The 17,802-nt window shown below is 44.8% G+C and overlaps 1 protein-coding gene and 1 long non-coding RNA gene across 2 annotated transcripts in view; one reads left to right on the top strand and one right to left on the bottom strand.

Moving 5' to 3' along the window:
- LOC144265685 (uncharacterized) overlaps positions 1-17,802 on the bottom strand; it is a 35,961-nt gene that overhangs the window by 4,652 nt on the left and 13,507 nt on the right. The gene's annotated exons all lie outside the window — the stretch shown is intronic.
- ABTB2 (ankyrin repeat and BTB domain containing 2) overlaps positions 1-17,802 on the top strand; it is a 197,497-nt gene that overhangs the window by 175,170 nt on the left and 4,525 nt on the right. The window contains exons 6-15 of the mRNA XM_077818524.1: positions 2,388-2,477; positions 2,928-3,029; positions 6,790-6,886; positions 8,347-8,482; positions 10,368-10,594; positions 11,548-11,726; positions 12,670-12,775; positions 12,890-12,992; positions 14,040-14,130; positions 16,142-16,210. Coding sequence (XP_077674650.1) covers positions 2,388-2,477; positions 2,928-3,029; positions 6,790-6,886; positions 8,347-8,482; positions 10,368-10,594; positions 11,548-11,726; positions 12,670-12,775; positions 12,890-12,992; positions 14,040-14,130; positions 16,142-16,210 — 1,200 coding nt within the window. The remainder of the gene's footprint in view (positions 1-2,387; positions 2,478-2,927; positions 3,030-6,789; positions 6,887-8,346; positions 8,483-10,367; positions 10,595-11,547; positions 11,727-12,669; positions 12,776-12,889; positions 12,993-14,039; positions 14,131-16,141; positions 16,211-17,802) is intronic.

The following is a 17,802-nucleotide window of genomic DNA, read 5'->3' as shown; positions in this document are numbered from 1 at the left end:
TTTCAGGATATAAAGCCCAGAGGACTTTTGTTCTTTCAAAACAAATCTTTGATATTTTTTGCCTCTGATGCTTTGTTCAGTGACCTGCTGATTTATTTACCCTCACACCAAAGAAATCACAGCGCAGAGCCAATTGCCAATTTTTTTCCCTTCAGCCAGACAGAGGGTGGGGGGTTGTTTTTCAGCCAAACTCTGCACTTTGATGGTTTTTGCTGACAGCACAAGCTAAGGGGTTTAAAACTTTGTAAACAGTTGATATCATAGTCTCATTATCACCCGATTGATGTCATATTGTAGCCAATCCTACTGGAGGATTTCATTGAATTAGTGTTAAGGATTGCTGTACTGGTGTTTACTTTGCATGTCCTCAACAGAGGACACCTCTCCCAAATTTACAGCCCAGCATCCTAGCATCTTATTGACTAAGGAGGCTTGGAGGAGGATGTCTAGGGAGACACTGCTGTTCTGTGATTAGCCACTTGTATCACTGTGAAACAATGCAAGACGATTCTCTTCTTTCAGAGTCCCAGGGTCTGAGCATGCTTTCTCTGCTGCATTACCAACTAAGGATGGGGTTAAATCAAAACCCTAGATGTCAACTCTACCATATGTGGGATCTGGATCCAGATCTGAACTTTGCAGCTGGCACCTGTTTCTGTAATGGGATGTGCCAGAGCCAGCATGCCTATGGAAAACTGACTTAAGGCCTGGAAACAGAACCCAGGTCTATTGGACAGCAGAGTGGAGCATTAACCAGAGTGATACCTAGCCAGCCCAGCTGATACATTCATATTAGACTTACCCTGGCTAAAGGAAATCATTCTTAAAATGCTACACAGAAGGCAGGAATCTCTGAGTCATTACTGGCAGGTGTGACTGCCCCACTCATGGCAAGCAGAGCTGGACAAAACTTTCCTGGTAAGGGCCACCCAATCAGATGGAAGTGAGATAGCCGCTGGCCCCACCATTCAGAACCAGTTTCAGATTTTGAAGGTGTTTGTCTGAAGTGTTTGTTCAGACCCAGCTCTAGTCGTAGCCTCAATACTCAGAGTAGGGTTACTGAGGTTTGAGCTTGGAGCAATGTCTTGGGCTGATTTATGGTTTCCAATGGATGCCATTTGCTACTCATTGGTTTCATATGGTTTTGTGGGGAAAAAATAAAACTCAGAGGTTTGGGGTGAGTTTCCTTTTGAGTTCTTGGTTTTTATCTGAACCTGAAATGCAGATTAAAACTTGTGGGGAGGGGAGTGCAAAAGGCCCATGACTCAAATGGAAAGATGGAGTTATACAAACCCCTTAGAATTGAACCCCTGAGTTTGGCAGGGCTCTAGTTACAAATAGAGATGGCCCAGAACCTAAACCACAGCTCTAACTCTGAATCTACAGCTGAATTTCCTACCCTTGTCATGTGCCTGCATCAAAGCCAAACCCCAGCTCCAAGCATTCCCAGAGAAGGCAGTTCCAGCTTCGGATCAGAACTGTCCCAGGTCTGGGGGCATTCAGATTCTGGCCTTTTCAGAGAGAAGCTTGAGCAGCATGTGTGGGATCCAAACTCCACACCTGGCATTTGGATCCAGGGTTTGATTCAGGCCCCTTTGTAAGAATGAGGCTAGATTATTGTTTGATTAGTGCAGACATGCCCCTTGTGAAAAATTCAATCAAATAAAATAAAATTTAAAAAACCCAGATAATGAAAAGTGAAAGAACCTGAGACGTGAGCTTCAGTCTATTTCATCATGAAAGCATTTTGGCCATTTACTTGGCTTGGCTATTTCTGGAGTGATTTGTTTGTAAATACGGCCAGTCTAGCTCATGAGTAATCTCTGGCTGGTCATTGTTTAAACAGAGAGAAAGCAAGAGAGAGAGATTTTATGGGTAGAAATGTTCTGTCAGTGCTGAAATACTTTAACAAATATTGTTTTGCCAATGGAGATCGTATTTGCCAAGTAAACTTCTCTGTGTTTGTTTCTGCTTAAGTTCCCCTGGCCAAGGAGGATGCAAGGAGCTCTATTCCTTTCCTGCAGCCTTAGGAAAGGGGCTGCCTCTAAAAACATGGCTCAGTGCAAAGTTTAGGATTTTAAATAACCCATTTAAAATGACTGCTAGCTCATCTGCTATTTATTCAATGTAGGACATGTCACATTCCTATTTTAATGTCTTAATTTCCCCCGCAGCACGCAGAAATCACAAATGCATATACATCCCCTGTGCACACACGCACACATTGTATGTACATCACACACTGCACATTATTTATATATATATTATAAATATACACACACACACCTATATTGCAGACCCAGTTCCATCAGCCCCTTTGGCCGATGGACTCTCTGCTGTGAGGCCTGTAGATACAGGCTAACTGTTGCTGACTTTTCTTCCTGAAGGGCGTGACCCCGCTAATGTATGCCTGTGCTGCTGGAGATGAAGCCATGGTCCAGATGCTGATTGATGCTGGAGCAAATTTGGATATACCAGTAAGTAAGGGCCAAAACCAGAAAACCTGCTCATCTTTGACTTGTAAATAAGCAGGATCGGTTATGAAATCGCTCCCGGCAACCAAAAGCTCCAGCTTGTGGAGTTTGTACACCAGACTTACTTTCAGAGCTCACTGTTTCAAGGTTTTGGGAGAAATAAAGCCCAAAGCCCCTTGGAGTGTGCAGTGGCTGAAATAATGATTGACATAGGGAGCAAAAAAGGTCTCCTTTTGGAAAGAGCTGCCACTAAGGGAAATCAATAGGCACATTAGAGAAGCCCAGACGAGAGAACACAATGATCAGCCCAGGCAGCACTCTCTGAATGGTGTCAGTCCGTCACTACCAGGGATTGTTATTCCCCAGGGAAATGCCAGTTACAGTAGAGTCTGAAGAATATGGGAGAGAGACAGAGACTGCTATGGTCAATAACTGAGCTTTTCATGTTCCCAGGTTCCTGGCAGCAATCCCCGATATCCCTCAGTCCATCCCGACAGCCGGCACTGGACTGCGCTCACCTTTGCTGTGCTACATGGACACATTTCTGTAGTTCAGGTAAGCAAAGGGGAGGGAGACACAGTTGTGATGAATCCTTAAAATATACATAGAGAGTGAGGGGTGATCTATTTCTCTGAGCACAGGGCAGGGAGCCAGGACCTCCTAGCTTTTAAACCAAGCTCAGAACTGGGTTCCCTTTGTTGCTTTGGTCTTTTTAAAATCACTGATTATCCATGTACCTGTAAAATGAGGGGAATGTGACATGCCTTACAGTGTTGGTGGGGGTTGATTCGTTAAGCTCTGGAAAGGCTTTGACAATGAAACATTCTACAAATTCTTATTCTTTTTTCTAATTACTATTTGTATATTAATGTCTTAAGTTTTTCTGGCCTCAAAACAATGTGGATGAGCCACTAACAATGGTGTCTGGTGAACTGGTGCTTTCAGGGGAGTGTGCCCAAGTATGGGCAGAGTGCTTGGTCAGCATGTTTCTTGAAAGTATTAGCTATGGCCTGGATACTTTTTATAGGTGCAAAAATTGAGTTGCCTGTCCATTCCTGCTTAGAAGCCCGCTCCTGAGAGAAGAGCACCCTATGCTCCCTTTGCATGCTCCAGCCCTGAAAGCTGTGACTCTCCTACAATGGGTTCTGAATGTATCATCAGTGGGAGTGCTGCTACATCCAGCCACTCCTTTGCTCACTAGGTACATTTGGATTCCCTTCCTGCAAGCTCTGTGCATGCTCATTGCCAGTCTTTCTGCTGAATTCACACAGAGGGCATGCAGAATTGGATGCCGGGGTGCCTTGTGGAGCCCTCCAAGGTACCCACCCTCTCTCTCTAACTTCAGAGTGAGTCAAAACTGATCCACAGGAGGTTTTCAGCTGCTGGTGAGGCAATAAGCAATTTCTATTCAGCTCTCAAGGAAGACACAACTATAAGCTAATGTGGGGTTTTTTTATATTTGGTTTTACAAATGTATGCAAATATAAATGCAAATTAGATTCATCCTTCATGTCCTTGGCAAGTTGCCAGTGCACTCTTTGCATTTCAAAGGTTGTACAATTTTAATTTACATGTGAGATAATACATGTGATACTCTCAGGAGACAGTGCTGAGAAATACATCAACAAGGCTCCTTGGACTGAACTTAGCCTTCTGCTCCTCTGGGCCGTATTATGTTGCCTGCAGCGAGTGTTTATTCACTTAGATGTTTTAAGTATTTAAACTTCTAAATCTAATGTCAAAACCTTCCCTACAATGATCATCACTGAAAGAGTCCTATCTCCGCATTCTCTGAATGTAGTGAAGCCCAGTGGAATTGCCTCTTTCTTGATATCCATGACTGGATTTGCCAGATCTAGCTTCTCCATCAAGGGAGAAATAAATTAGTAAGTAGAAAAAGTCATTGTCCTCCCCCAGCAATATTATGCTGAAAATGTAAATGTGAAATTATCAGGCACAATCATACATCCAGTCTGTGCCGAGGCAAGGGATGTAATAAATTGGTGACCACCTAGGGCTCCATGATTGTCATTGTGCTGCATACTATGGCTGCTCAGAAATGCATGCCATACCAGCAGCATGAATAGAACCCAGATCCTCCTGCTCCAAAAGCACAGGTTCTTGCCATGTGAATTAAAAGGAGATTAACTCCATCAACTACCAGCAGTGTAAGGTTTATGCCATATAGCTGGATGTTTGTAACTCTGTCCAGTAAAGGAGCAGTGGTTTTCCCAGAGGAAAGAATCCCAACTAGCTGCCCTCTATGGCTATACATGGTCAACAGGGTGTCTGCCCCTGCCTGGAAATACAAATGCCCAGACCTGCTTTGTTGTTCTTATAAATGAAGGGTGGTTCTTCAAGTGCCGCTCCCTATGTGTATTTCCCAGTGGGTCCACGTGTGCCCGAGTCTGGCAATTCTAACAAGCAGTGTCCATTGGCCTGCACTTATACAGTAGTTCACCTCATGCTCCCGACCGAGGGCATAAGAGCCATGCACAGGCCATAACCTCTCCAGTTCCCTCTTACCACCACATGGCCTGTATCAGAATCCCTGTGTCCACGGATTTCTCCAGCTTTTATCCTTGTACTCTAAGTCAGGGGTGGGCAGACTTTTTGGCCCGAGGGCCACATCAGGGTACCAAAACGGTATGGAGGGCTGGGTAGGGAAGGCTGTGCCTCTGCAAACAGCCTGGCCCCCACCTCCTATCCACCCCCTCCCACTTTCCGTCCCCTGACTGCCCCTCTCAGAACCCCCGATCCATCCAACTCCCCCTGCTCCTTGTCCCCTGACCGCCCCCTCCAGGGACCACCGCCCCTAACCGCCCCCTGGGACCTCAGCCCCTATCTTGCCATAACTTAGAGGTTGTAAGGACAAGCTATATTGTCTCACAGGATCTCTAAATGGATTTCTGGGTGCATCATCACGTGCTACCAATTAGTGCACATCCCTCCACCTGACAGGGTAAGGGCATACTCCACCAGAGCACAAACTGCCTCTACAGCATCAGTGGACGAAATACCATTACTGGACATAGGCAGGCAGCTATCTGGAATTCCATTTACACCTTCACTAAACACTACACGCTAGTTTAAACCTCCAGTGCAGACCCAGTAGTGGGAACTGCAATAATTCAAGCTTCTTTCTTGCACCCCCACTCCAGTCTGAGTACCGCTTGTCAATCACCCACATGTGGAATACACATAGGGACCAGCACTCGAAAAAGAAATGGAGGTTACTTACCAGCAACTGGAAATTCTTTGAGATGTGTGGTCCCTATCTGCCCTCCATCCCCTCTGCTTTGGATCTTACTAGATTTGCAGTACAAGGAGGAACTGGAGAGGCATCGGCCCACACTGCCTCTTATGCCCTCAGTCTGGAGCCCAAGGTGAATGACTGCGTGTGTGCAGGCCAATGGACACTGCTTGTTAGAATTTACATGCATGGGCACTACGTGTCAAATGCAGCTAGGGATGACACATCTCAAAGAACTTCCAGTTACAGCTAAGTCACCTCCATTTCCTGCCAGTTGATCCCGCTCCACATGATGGTGTCAATGTGACTTTGTTACTTTTTGCTACTTCAAATGTTTGAAAAGGATATTGTCCCCACTCCTCCATGGCCAGTTACGGCTGGCTTAGCGCCAGTCTGCCTGCAAAGAGTTCCCCCAGGGTGGGGGCTGGTTAACTCCCTGGCCAAAGTAAAGACACAGTTTATGCCCCGAATGAGGATTAGGCTTTGCGGGTGGCAGATCAGGGAAGCCCGAGGAGTCTTGTCATCCAGAATTTGCAGGGCCTAAGGTTCTGACAGAGCAGTTTGGCTCTTGTGGCAAATTCCATTAGCCATCTTGTCTGCTTCCTGCACAGCATGTAACCAAATGGCAGGGATTTCCCACACTGCAAAAGCATCTAACCCTTTTGAGTCTGGAGATCAGATGAAAATGTGCCCACTGGGATACAATAAATAGGGGGCTTTAGTCTCCTGTCCACCTGATACCTTTCACCAGAACTAGACCGAGTATAACAAAAACAAAAAAAACAAGAACAGTAAAGAGAGAAGAATAAATAAATCCCTAAAGAGATGTTAGCCATGAGCCCCTAGGCTTCAGTCCCAGACTCAGGCAACAAACAGATGCATGTGAGAGGTGAGTTTGACTTGCGTTGGATATTTTTCCTTTAGTTTTTGCTGAGCTCCCTTTGTGTTTTTCACCCTTTGCTACGGACCTAATGGGTTTCCCTCCCAACACACAGGCTCTTCTGTTGTGTCTTTCTGAATTGCTCGGTTCAGAACTTCTTGTCTCTGATTGGTCTTTTGCAGCTGCTCTTGGATGCTGGTGCCCATGTTGAGGGCTCCGCAGTTAACAGCGGTGAGGACAATTATGCTGAGACCCCACTTCAACTGGCTTCAGCGGCAGGTGAGTCAAATAAGATGCTTACGTTCTCACTCCCAAGATCACAGGAAAACTATGGCAGAAGTATAGAAGTATGGGTCAGATGTTTAGGTTTTAGTTACATGACTTGGGATTTACTTTGCATTGTACTTTAAGCCAATTAACAATAGAAGGTGTAATGAAAATTTCAAACTGGTGGGGGAGTAGGTAGCTTCCGGGGGTTAGATAATGGGATACAGTACTTTTTTCATGCTAAATCACTAGTGGAAGCCTAGCCTAGGTTAACAGTATCTGAGAGCTGTTGCCATCTGCTGTTTGGTGACCGACCTGAAATGTGCTGCTGCGTGTGAGCTCAGTCCACATTTACCACTGTCACTAATTATCACTTCCTGCCAACAGCCTCAGCAGGGAAGCCAAGTGCTGAGTGGGACTGCAGTGTGCTTTCCCTCATAGTGCATGCATGGGGCAGCATTGGGAAAGTTAGGTTGCCACTGTCCATCCTCTGCCTCTCCTGGAGCTGAATAGCCTCCAAGGCTGTCAGACTAACACCTTTCGTCAGCCCAAGAGTCACACTGGGAAAAACCATCCTAGGTTGTACAAAGATCTTTGCTTTATCTCATTCGTTTAAAAAAGAAACAACATCTTGAGCCTGTTCTCCAAGCAGGTGCCATGTCGGGGGTTTACATGGCATATAAGGACTCACCTGTGCCAGCTCAAAGCTCATTATTCTTCTCCCTCACCTGCAGCCTACCATTTTGGTTTTCCTCTGTTCTTTCTCCATTGTTTGAAGTCTGATTATTATGGGATGGATTCTCTGGTCTTTTTGTGCCATCCCAATGGCATAAAGGGAGCAGAAGGTTGTCCCCAAAGCTGTTGTAGCTGGCTCTCCCACCACCACTCCTGCAGCCTCTGGCAGCAGGGATGGAGGGTGGCTGGAATGCATGGTGCTCCAGTTATCCACGGCTGCAGGATGACCCCTTGCGGGCCATAGCCAGCTAGAAAGTTAGAGCAGCCCCCAGATTCCCTTTTGGACCCCCTTTTAGCTACACTCAGCAGGAGCTGACAACTGAGAATCTGTCCATATTGAAGCCAGATGCATGTACATCTGCTTGTAATGTAGTTTGAATTCAAGATGTTGAAACACGAGGGAAATGTAACTTTTTAAAAATATAGTAAAATATACCTCCCTTCCCCCCTACCCCCCCATTTATACATAAAGACGTGCCTGTGCTTCAAATAGAATACAGGACTGGGTGCCAGAACTCCTGGGTTCTCTTCTGAGCTCTGCCTCTAACTAGTTGTGTGGCACTGGGCAACTTAGCCTCTTTGTGTCTCAGTTTCCTCCATCTGTAAAATGGGGATAATAATATTTGTCTCCCTCTCGGGTGTTGTGAGGCTTAATTAACACTTGTGGGGTGCTATAGAAGTGCCTTTTAAAGGATGCTGGAAAATGGAATTATCATTACTTTTCTGCCAATTCTTAGGGAACTATGAGCTGGTCAGTTTGTTATTGAGTAGGGGCGCAGACCCCCTCCTGAGTATGCTGGAAGTCAATGGGATGTCCTCATCGCTTCACGAAGACATGAACTGCTTTAGTCACTCAGCCGCACATGGGCACAGGTAAACCTCTGTTCAAAATCAGCCTTAAATTGAAGACCCTCTCAGTGCGGGGATTCGTATACAATTGTTGTACAAGTTCACTGAGGTCTCTTGTTGTAGGGTACCTGCATCGCACACAGGCTGTAGCATGGCTTTACACCACAATTCCCAGACCAAAAATCCCTATCCACACTGGTCTAGGAAGTGTTGCTAGAACCCTCCCGGCAATAGCCGTGTTTTAATGCAGTAGAGTTACTAGCATTATTCTGACTCCAGTGTGGCCAGACCCTGCACTTACTTTTGAAGGAATGCATTGGAAAGTAATTATCACTTTGAGTGGTTCTATTCCCAGAATAACTGTGTAAAATTGGCACCTTCTTATTCAACAGATGCAATCCCGCAGGGTTTGCAGATCTATATTTTAGTCACTAAAGTCAGCAAATAAGTTTTTCTTCTGCTTTTTTCACACCTGTTAGTAGCACTACAGAGCCACCATAGCTAGGAGAGAAGGAGCTGGATTTGTTTCTGGGTCAGGCAGCAACAACAGAATTGTTAAGTTCCAACTGCAGGGCACAATTCCGAAGATGTGGATCGCACGTGTATAACTGGAGGCAGAATTTGAAGGCAGTGGGGTTCCTGAGGTGCAATCTGGGGCAGAATTAGGTCTGCAGAAACTTTAATACAGATGATGTGTGAATCAGAAAAAAACCAGCTTGGCTCTTCCATTCCAGGCTGTGTTTGCAGGGTTGGTATTTAGAAATAACATTTCATTATCTGTAAACTGATCCGGAAATCATTCTAGCTCAGTCTCCATCAGAAACATTAGTTTTGGTGTAACCACATTGATATAGTTACACCAATTCCAAACCCTTAACCTAGATGTGCTGCAGCAGTGTACAACTGGGCTTACATCCCATGCAGCGCATGCTGGCAACTTACCAAATTGAATCATAACAATGTAAACCCCACTTTATATTGGTGCAGCATGTCTGCATTAAGACTTGGCTCCCCAGGAACTACAGTGATGTAGTTATACCGACAAACATTTTCCTAATGCTACTTCCCATGACTCAAGAGCTTGTGAAATGTTGCACCTTATCTTTTCAGTGTTAACATCCTTGATTGTGCAATGTCTTATGGTAAAGCGTCCGATGGGTTAATTGTGCCACAGTAAGAGTCCTCTTTCTATAACATGTTCTTACTATGCAAATAATGAAGTTAAGCCTCCTATTTCTGGATGATTTTTGTGGGAGGGTGATCAGAAGGCATGAGATTATGTAGTATCAATTCATGCAGAAAGGGTAAAATCCAGTTCTTTGTGCACTGAGAGCGCCAGCTAGTGGCAATTCAGCACAACATCTTATGTTGGCCTAATTGTCTTGGATAGCCAACATCTGTCCCTTAAGGCTTCTCACATCTGTAGGAAAACCAAGGACCCAGGAATTCTAAATGGGACCCTCTGGTGTTGGACAGGGGCAAGCCATTGCTAGTATTGCTGGTCTGCCAGCCACACAAAGCAAACACTCACAGGATTTGATGAAACCAGTCCTGACTAAACTGCCATAATAATGTTTAAAGACCCAATCATTAGAGGAACCCAGCTCCATCTCTGGGGGGAGGAGGAAGGCATAGGTGTTGGAACTAGGGGTGCGGGGCATGCTGCAGCACTCCCTGGCTTGAAGGGGTTTCCATTATATACCAGGTTTACAGTTTGGTTCAATGGCTCTCAGCAATCCCCCTGTAAAAATTGTTCCAGCACCCCTGGAGGAAGGGTTCATCTCTGGAAAGAAATGAGTCACTAAGTCAGGCTTCCAGGACTTCTGGGCCCAAATCACCCTGCCTGGCCTGTCTGGTTTGTGGGCCTTTAATTTATTAAAGAGCAATTCCTCTTCTTTTTCCTCCACAGAAACGTGCTGCGCAAGCTCCTGACCCAGCCTCAGCAGTCGAAGGGAGATGTTCTCTCGCTGGAGGAGATTTTAGCTGAGGGAGTGGAGAGTGACACCTCCAGCCAGGACAGCTCCATCGAGGGGCAGGTCAGGCTGTGTAAAACCAGGATGAAGGCCCTGCAGGAGGCCATGTATTACAGTGCTGAGCATGGCTACGTGGACATCACCATGGAGCTCCGGGTACTTGGTAAGGCAGGTTTGAAGTAGCTAGAACCCTAATAACCTGTCTCTGCGAGAGCAGGGATTACAGGTCACTAGGAGAAGGGCCTTCACCATCAAGTTCAGATCTGACACACATTGATGGGGGAATAGGGTAGTCTCTAATTTAAATAGAAAAGAAATCAAACTGCTTACTGATCACTCAGCTGCATATTCAAAAGGGCCCACTGATTTAGAGTGCCCCAATTTCTGGAACAGCCTGGGACCTGAAGATCAGAGCAGCTGATCCCTTCACTCCACTCCATTTGAAGTCTGTCAGAGTTGTGAGTGCTCAGCACATCTGAAAACTCAGGCCCCTCTGAAGTGTCTCAAGTTGAGCTCTCAAAACCAGAGACAGTCAATGCCCAGGAATAGGATTTGAGGACCCAGCTTGCACCTATTCTTACACCTGTAAGGTAGACAACTGAAGACTTTGAAATGTGCATGTCTAAATAAGATAGCTCATCAGAACAAACATGCCGCAATACTGAATTATAGCTATCACAATGGGTTTATATAAGATTGGCTATTCTGTAATGGTGCAGCTCATCTGCAGAATTCAGATTGCTGCTATGCTTGCAGAGAAAACCGGTGGATGAAATGAAGGTTAAAGGGATAGCAGGCTTGGCAAGAACAGGAACTCCTGAGTTCTAATCTTTAGTCCTGACGCTAATTTTCTCTGTGACCATGGGCAAGTCACTTCGCTTTCCTGAGCTTTCCTCAGTGACTCAGCTTCCTCACCTTTAAAATGGGGATAGTGGTACAGTTGCTTTCCAGATTTGCTGGGAGGTCAAATCAGTTGTGTAAATTGTAAAGCACTTTCAAAATAAGAAGAGCCACTTAAATGCGGATGATGATTAGAGTAAGAGAGGAAATACCCTCTTGCTTGCTATTTCAGCAACTACCCTCCCCCCACTCACTTTCCCTTGTGTCTGGTTACAGGAATCCCATGGAAGCTTCATGTGTGGATTGAGTCATTACGGACAACCTTTTACCAGTCTCGCTATTCAGTCGTGCAGAACCTCTTAAGGGAGTTTGTCACTATTAAGGAGGAGGACTATAATGAAGAGCTGGTTAACGAAGGGCTGCAGCTAATGTTTGATATCCTCAAAACCAGCAAAGTAATCATTCATTTTTTAACAACATGAAGTTCAAATCCTTTGAGCCAGGAGTTTCACAATTATTTGATTATTGTTTGTACTAGAAGCAACGTAAACCCATGTCAGGGCCCGAATGAATTATGGATGTACAGACAGCCGTGGCTGTGTTTACCCAAGCTTATGTAATAATGCACTACCAGGGATCAAGACATGAGGGATCCAATACTTGCTTCCTCCATGTCAAAGATGCTTATTTTAATGGAAATCCTTGTATAAACCCCACTTTAGTGATTGGCTTTTGGAACTGAGTGAGTTTACAGTAACGAAAGGGATTACCTGCAAAGTACTGGGGAGCTCAGACTGTCGGTAGCATCTCATCTACCTTCCTGGAATTTTCTGAACAATATTATTAGCTGTTATTGAATAGCAATCTTTTTTCTTTCTTTTTAAAAGTTGGCCTGACCATGCTTCCATTGAATTCAATGGTAGTTTTTGCATTGATTTCAGTGGGAGTAAGATCAGGGCCTATATCATTGTAGACTCCCTGGAGATAGCAGGGAGAGGGACTGGATGGTTAAAAACTAATGCAAAATTTGAACTTTAAAATAGTGCAGAGCCAAGCAACAAACTGATACGTTAGGAACAGTTTCCTGATGATAAGCCATGCTGTGGATTTTGTTGTGTAGAAGTCGGGGGAGATTTGCTGTGTAAGGATTGAGCTCTCTTAAAGTAATTCTTTTTCCTTGACAGATGTGTGCCATAAACTTGCTGAGAATATTTTTGTGGTGAAATTCACCTGTGTGCATAGATCTTGAGTTGGCCTCTCTGCACAGAGCCCTTATAGACAGAGTAGTCCTTAAAAGCAGCAAAGGAAGATTCCTATTATATAAGCAGCAAGCAAACTATTACAGCCCGTGGAGCCTACTTTTAAGCACTAATGATATAAATTCCTTCTTCCTTACAGAATGATTCAATCAACCAGCAGCTTGCAGCCATCTTCACCCACTGCTATGGCAGCAGTCCTATACCCAACATTCCTGAAATACAAAAGACGTTGCCGGCCCGGCTTGGTGAGATACTCAGCTTTATCTCAGTGAGATAGTTTCCACAGTGGTTTTGCATTTTCTCTTTGGCGTGCTGCAGCATTTTAAACTTTTTCCCCTGTCCCATCTTTTTTCCAACAGATCCTCACTTTCTAAACAATAAAGAAATGTCTGATGTAACTTTTCTAGTGGAAGGAAAGCTGTTTTATGCACACAAAGTCCTGCTGGTTACTGCTTCCAACAGGTGAGTCAGCCTCCATGAGCTACACCTACTAACTGCAGCTGTGTTATTCGTGCTAAATGGAGATTAGTGATGGAGGACAGGGGCCTGTAATCCCTTACTCAGATGAGCAGCCCTTCATCACCAGTAGCCTCAATGGGGCTACCGGCATGAGTAAAGACTACTCACTTGAGTTTACATGATCAAGCCACAAAACTTTTAGAGCCAGATTCTTTGCCTATGCTCAGACCATTAGGGAGTGGGGTCAGACCTGATTTTCTACCCAGTCCCAATGCAGGTTAGAACAACAAGGGGGCTGCTCTGACATGCACTAGTGGTTAATGTTTACTAAGGAACTGTCCAGCAGCTGAGCATAGCTGGAGTGCAGCTTGCTCTGGCCACTTCTTTCCCACCCCTCCTTGCCTCTAACCCCCAAGGCTGAGGGAAGGACAGTGTAGGAGCCAGGTATTCTAGCTCTGTACTTACTGGAGCCTGCCTCACCCCAGGGAAGTCCTCAGCAAAAGCGTTAAGGCCAGATTCTGTCCTCTCTTGCACCCCAGGAGCAAAGGCAAGTGAGGGAGGTATAAAGAATTTGGCTCCTTAGCACTGTGTACCTTGATTTTTTTTACAAAATACACTGAATCCCCAATATATTTTGCTCTTGCTCCTTACATGGAGATATTTTTCAGTTGATCCTATTATAGGATCAGTTATTTGCTTTTAAAACTAATATTAATGCAGTGTACAATTCTCAGGATTTGATTCAGCTCCAGTTTTATGTGAGTCTAATGCCATGGATTTCAGTGCAATTAGAACACCTTAAAACTGCAGTAACATGGGAGTGAATCCAGTCTTGGGGAGTTTACAGATTTTGCTCTCCGAAGTTTACAGTTTAGTTGCTGTTAAACATGTTGATTATTTGTTTTGAAAAATATAAAGTATATATGCAAATACACTAGGACTAAGATTCTCCATTTCCCCTTTGTTTACTGACGAACCCAAGCAAAGATGATGCAGAGTGGCAAAAATGCAGAAAATCTATTAAGCAAACTTCTGTCTCCATTTTCTCAGGTTTAAGACCCTGATGACCAATAAACCAGAACTAGACAGCCAAGGCAGTAAGACTGTTGAAATTGGTGATATGAAATACAGTATTTTCAAGGTATGTAAATTATGCGCACCCTTACCACGAGCACTGTTTGTCTCCTCCTGTACTGACTGTGAAGCAAAGGCTACACGTTTTAATGTCAGAGAGAAATGATAACCGCAATTGGTCTGATTCAAACATCTCTACGTTTTTAGGTGTGTTCCGATCTGCATCCAAACTTGCCAGCTTGGGCCTAGCTCTGAAAAGAATACGATTGGATTTTGGTTTTTTTAAGGCAGCCGATCTCCTTCATAACGGAGGACAAATAGGGTCTTTTATTTGAGTAGTTTTGTGTAGTTCTGCAAGTTCCCAGGCACAATTTTCATGCTGTGTTAAGTAAAAAAAGAACCCTGGATAGAGCCGGAGACCTGCCCAGTAATTCAAATCAGACGGTCAGAAGTCGGTGGGGCTCTCTTTAAAGACTTGATTTTGAGAATTCCACTATTACTTTTGTTGGTGTTTCCATATTTATGTGACCTAAGGGAGGTTCGTTCATGATGAAGAGATGGTAGGTTTAAAAAAAAAAAAAGAAAAAAAAACCCAGCAGGTCCGTGAAATCCAATAGTCAGGCATTGTTCCAGGTTTTCAGATCTGCATTTCAAATTAGGAAGGAAATGTGCAGAATAGAGAAATCTGAAAGTGCAGAACAGCTGAAAGTCTGTAACTGTTTCACTAAAGTGTTTAGGACTCATCTTGGCTTTCTCCCTCACAGTGTCTCTATATGGTCATCACCCCATAGTATCTCCGCATCCAATGGGGATAATTTGAGCACAGAAACATCCCTACTGCTCTATCCCAAGAGGGTTTCTGACATTTTGTATTTGAATTGAAAAGCAATTGCAGTGTCTGCATCCAAGCTGTGCAGCTCAGGCCCATCACTGAAGAGAATAAAGTGTATTAAGGCAGGTCTCCTTAACATAGCATGAAGAAGGTCTTTGATCAATGGGGTTTTGTGATTCGAGAAGCTCCAAGGCATGATTTTCAGGCTGTGGTGTTTGCAATGTCGTAGAACCAGAGAGGGCAGGGAGAGGATTTTGCCTCTTGGGACAATGTGGTAGATTGAAAAATAATACACTGAAAGCTGTAAGAAATGACCACTAAAGGTGCCCTTCTAACGAAATAGAGAGGGAGCGGATGTGTGAGGAGACTTTGGGGCACGTTCTTAGAGGACATGAGGTTACCTACTGAAAGTGGTATCATTTTCACTGTTTAGGGGAGACAGTTTTGCCTAGTGGATAAAGCACGAGACTGAGATTCAAGAGACCTGGGTTCTGTTCAGCAGCAGGCCCAGGGATCAGGTTTTGCTATATGATTGTACAGCATCTAGAACGATGGGACCCTGACTGCAGCTGCTTGGCACTACTGCAATATAAATAGTAGTAAATGGGATGACCTTGGTTTTCAAGTGAAAAACCAGTTCCCTGCTAACGGGCATGGGGAAGGGGCAGGAGAGTGCAAAGGGGTTGGTTTTGGAACAGTAGGGAGGTGAGCATGAGAGGGTGAGAGTGGAAACGGGGGCTGCCCATGTCTGTCTCCTCAGCCAAACAACCCCTCTCTTTCCTGGCCTCAAACCCCCCGGCTGAAAGACTTGTGATATGGGGAGGCTTATTGGAAGCTCTAGGGGGAGGGCAGTGTGTCACCATCTGGCAGGCTGTACAGTGTATATGCACTCAGCTAGCCTGCCACCAATTTCACTGCCTGGCAGCTCCTGGGTGCAGCTAGCCTGCAAAGCTTTACAAAAAACAGGACCCCCTGCAGAGTTTTAACAGGGGCCTTGCCGTTGCTCAGAGACACATTGTCACCCTTGGCCTAAATTCCTTGATGTGGCTCCCTTCAAAGCCAGAAAAAGAAAAGAACATTGGAAAGCACCACAGCCAGGCCATTAGAAAATGTCAAAGCTGTTATCAAGACCCACGGGAAGCTGGAGCTGTGATTTCTGTTTGCTTCCTAAGGGCAGCATGGGTATTTAAATTCCTCTGTGTCCTGACTGACAAAAGCTTCAGGCCTGGCCCTTTTCCTATTTCAGATGCTGATGCAGTATTTATATTATGGAGGAACAGAATCTATGGAAATTCCCACAGCTGATATCCTAGAGGTGAGAACATTTTCTTCCAAATGCACTCAGGGATGATGGGGCGTGGAAGCCAAAAGAAGCTAGGGCTTTGAAAGGAGGTGATGCTTTCAAAGCACATAGTCAATACTGCTTGACAAGTGACTGCTGGGAAAGATGAGAGCAGCTACCAGTGTTTTCATGGGACATGTCATGTGGCTGCTTTATGCACACAGAAAAGTGTTAAAACACCCAGTGTTCTTTTAGGAGAAAATAAGGAATTGTGGAAGGTGAATGTGTTTTTAGGTCTCAGGAAGTTTGTGTCATCTGAAATAGGAAGCGGTTACTACTTCAGATGGCTTCTGCAGAACAAGGGGATCTGTGTGTAGATGTGGTTGCCCCATCTCAAAAAAGATACCTTTTTCTGACCTTTTCCAATTTCAGTATAACAAAAATGATTAGGGGTATGGAACAGCTTCCATATGAAGAGAGATTAATAAGACTGAGACTTTCCAGCTTGGAAAAGATATGACTAAGGGGGGGATAGAGGTCTATAAAATCATGATGGGTGTGGAGAAAGTAAATAAGTGTTATTTATTCCTCCTCATAACACAAGAACTAGGGGCCACCAAATGAAATTAACAGGGAGCGGGTTCAAAACATGGACAGAAACTTCCTGTATGAATCATTCCTACCCCAGGAAAATAGACCATGTGGAATGTGTAATAGAACACAGCAGATAGAAGAGAGATTTCCCTTTACTGTCTACATTTTAAGCAAACATAGTGAGGAGCCAACCCTTGTATTTGGGCATAGAACATGTACAACACCCAACCCTGCCTATGTGCCTCAATGCTGCCATTTAAGGAGTACTTCAAAGGGTGAGAAGATAATTCAGTGTCCCAGGCCTCTCTACTGAGACTGCTATCATGGAGACAGTTATGGTGCTGGTTTTTATGATGACGAGGTCTGTACACTAGGAACTGGACTGAGGCCAGACACATAGGCCATCAGATAGTAACTATATTTGGTCACTGACAGCCTAGGGTAGATTAAAAGACTTCATAGGCCAGGGGTGGCCAAACTGTGGCTCTTTTACCATTAATGTATGGCATGCAGAGTCCCACACATAGAATCATAGAATATCAGGGTTGGAAGGGACCTCAGGAGGTCATCTAGTCCAACCCCCTGCTCAAAGCAGGACCTAATCCCCTACTAAATCATCCCAGCCAGGGCTTTTTTAGTCTGACCTTAAAAACTTCTAAGGAAGGAGATTCCACCACCTCCCTAGGTAACCCATTCCAGTGCTTCACCATCCTCCTAGTGAAAAAGTTTTTCCTAATATCCAACCTAAACCTCCCCCACTGCAACTTGAGACCATTACTCCTTATTCTCTCATCTGCTACCACTGAGAACAGTCTAGATCCATCCTCTTTGGAACCTCCTTTCAGGTAGTTGACGGCTGCTATCAAATCCCCCCTCATTCTTCTCTTCTGCAGACTAAATAATCCCAGTTCCCTCAGCCTCTTCTCATAAGTAAGTCATGTGTTCCAGACCTCTAATAATTTTTGTTGCCCTCTGCTGGACTCTTTCCAATTTTTCCACATCCTTCTTGTAGAGTGGGGCCCAAAACTGGA

This window comes from Eretmochelys imbricata, chromosome 6, assembly GCF_965152235.1.
Source record: "Eretmochelys imbricata isolate rEreImb1 chromosome 6, rEreImb1.hap1, whole genome shotgun sequence".
NCBI lineage: Eukaryota > Metazoa > Chordata > Testudines > Cheloniidae > Eretmochelys > Eretmochelys imbricata.
Note: the sequence above shows the minus strand (reverse complement) of the source record. Positions and strands in the feature narration are given on the sequence as shown.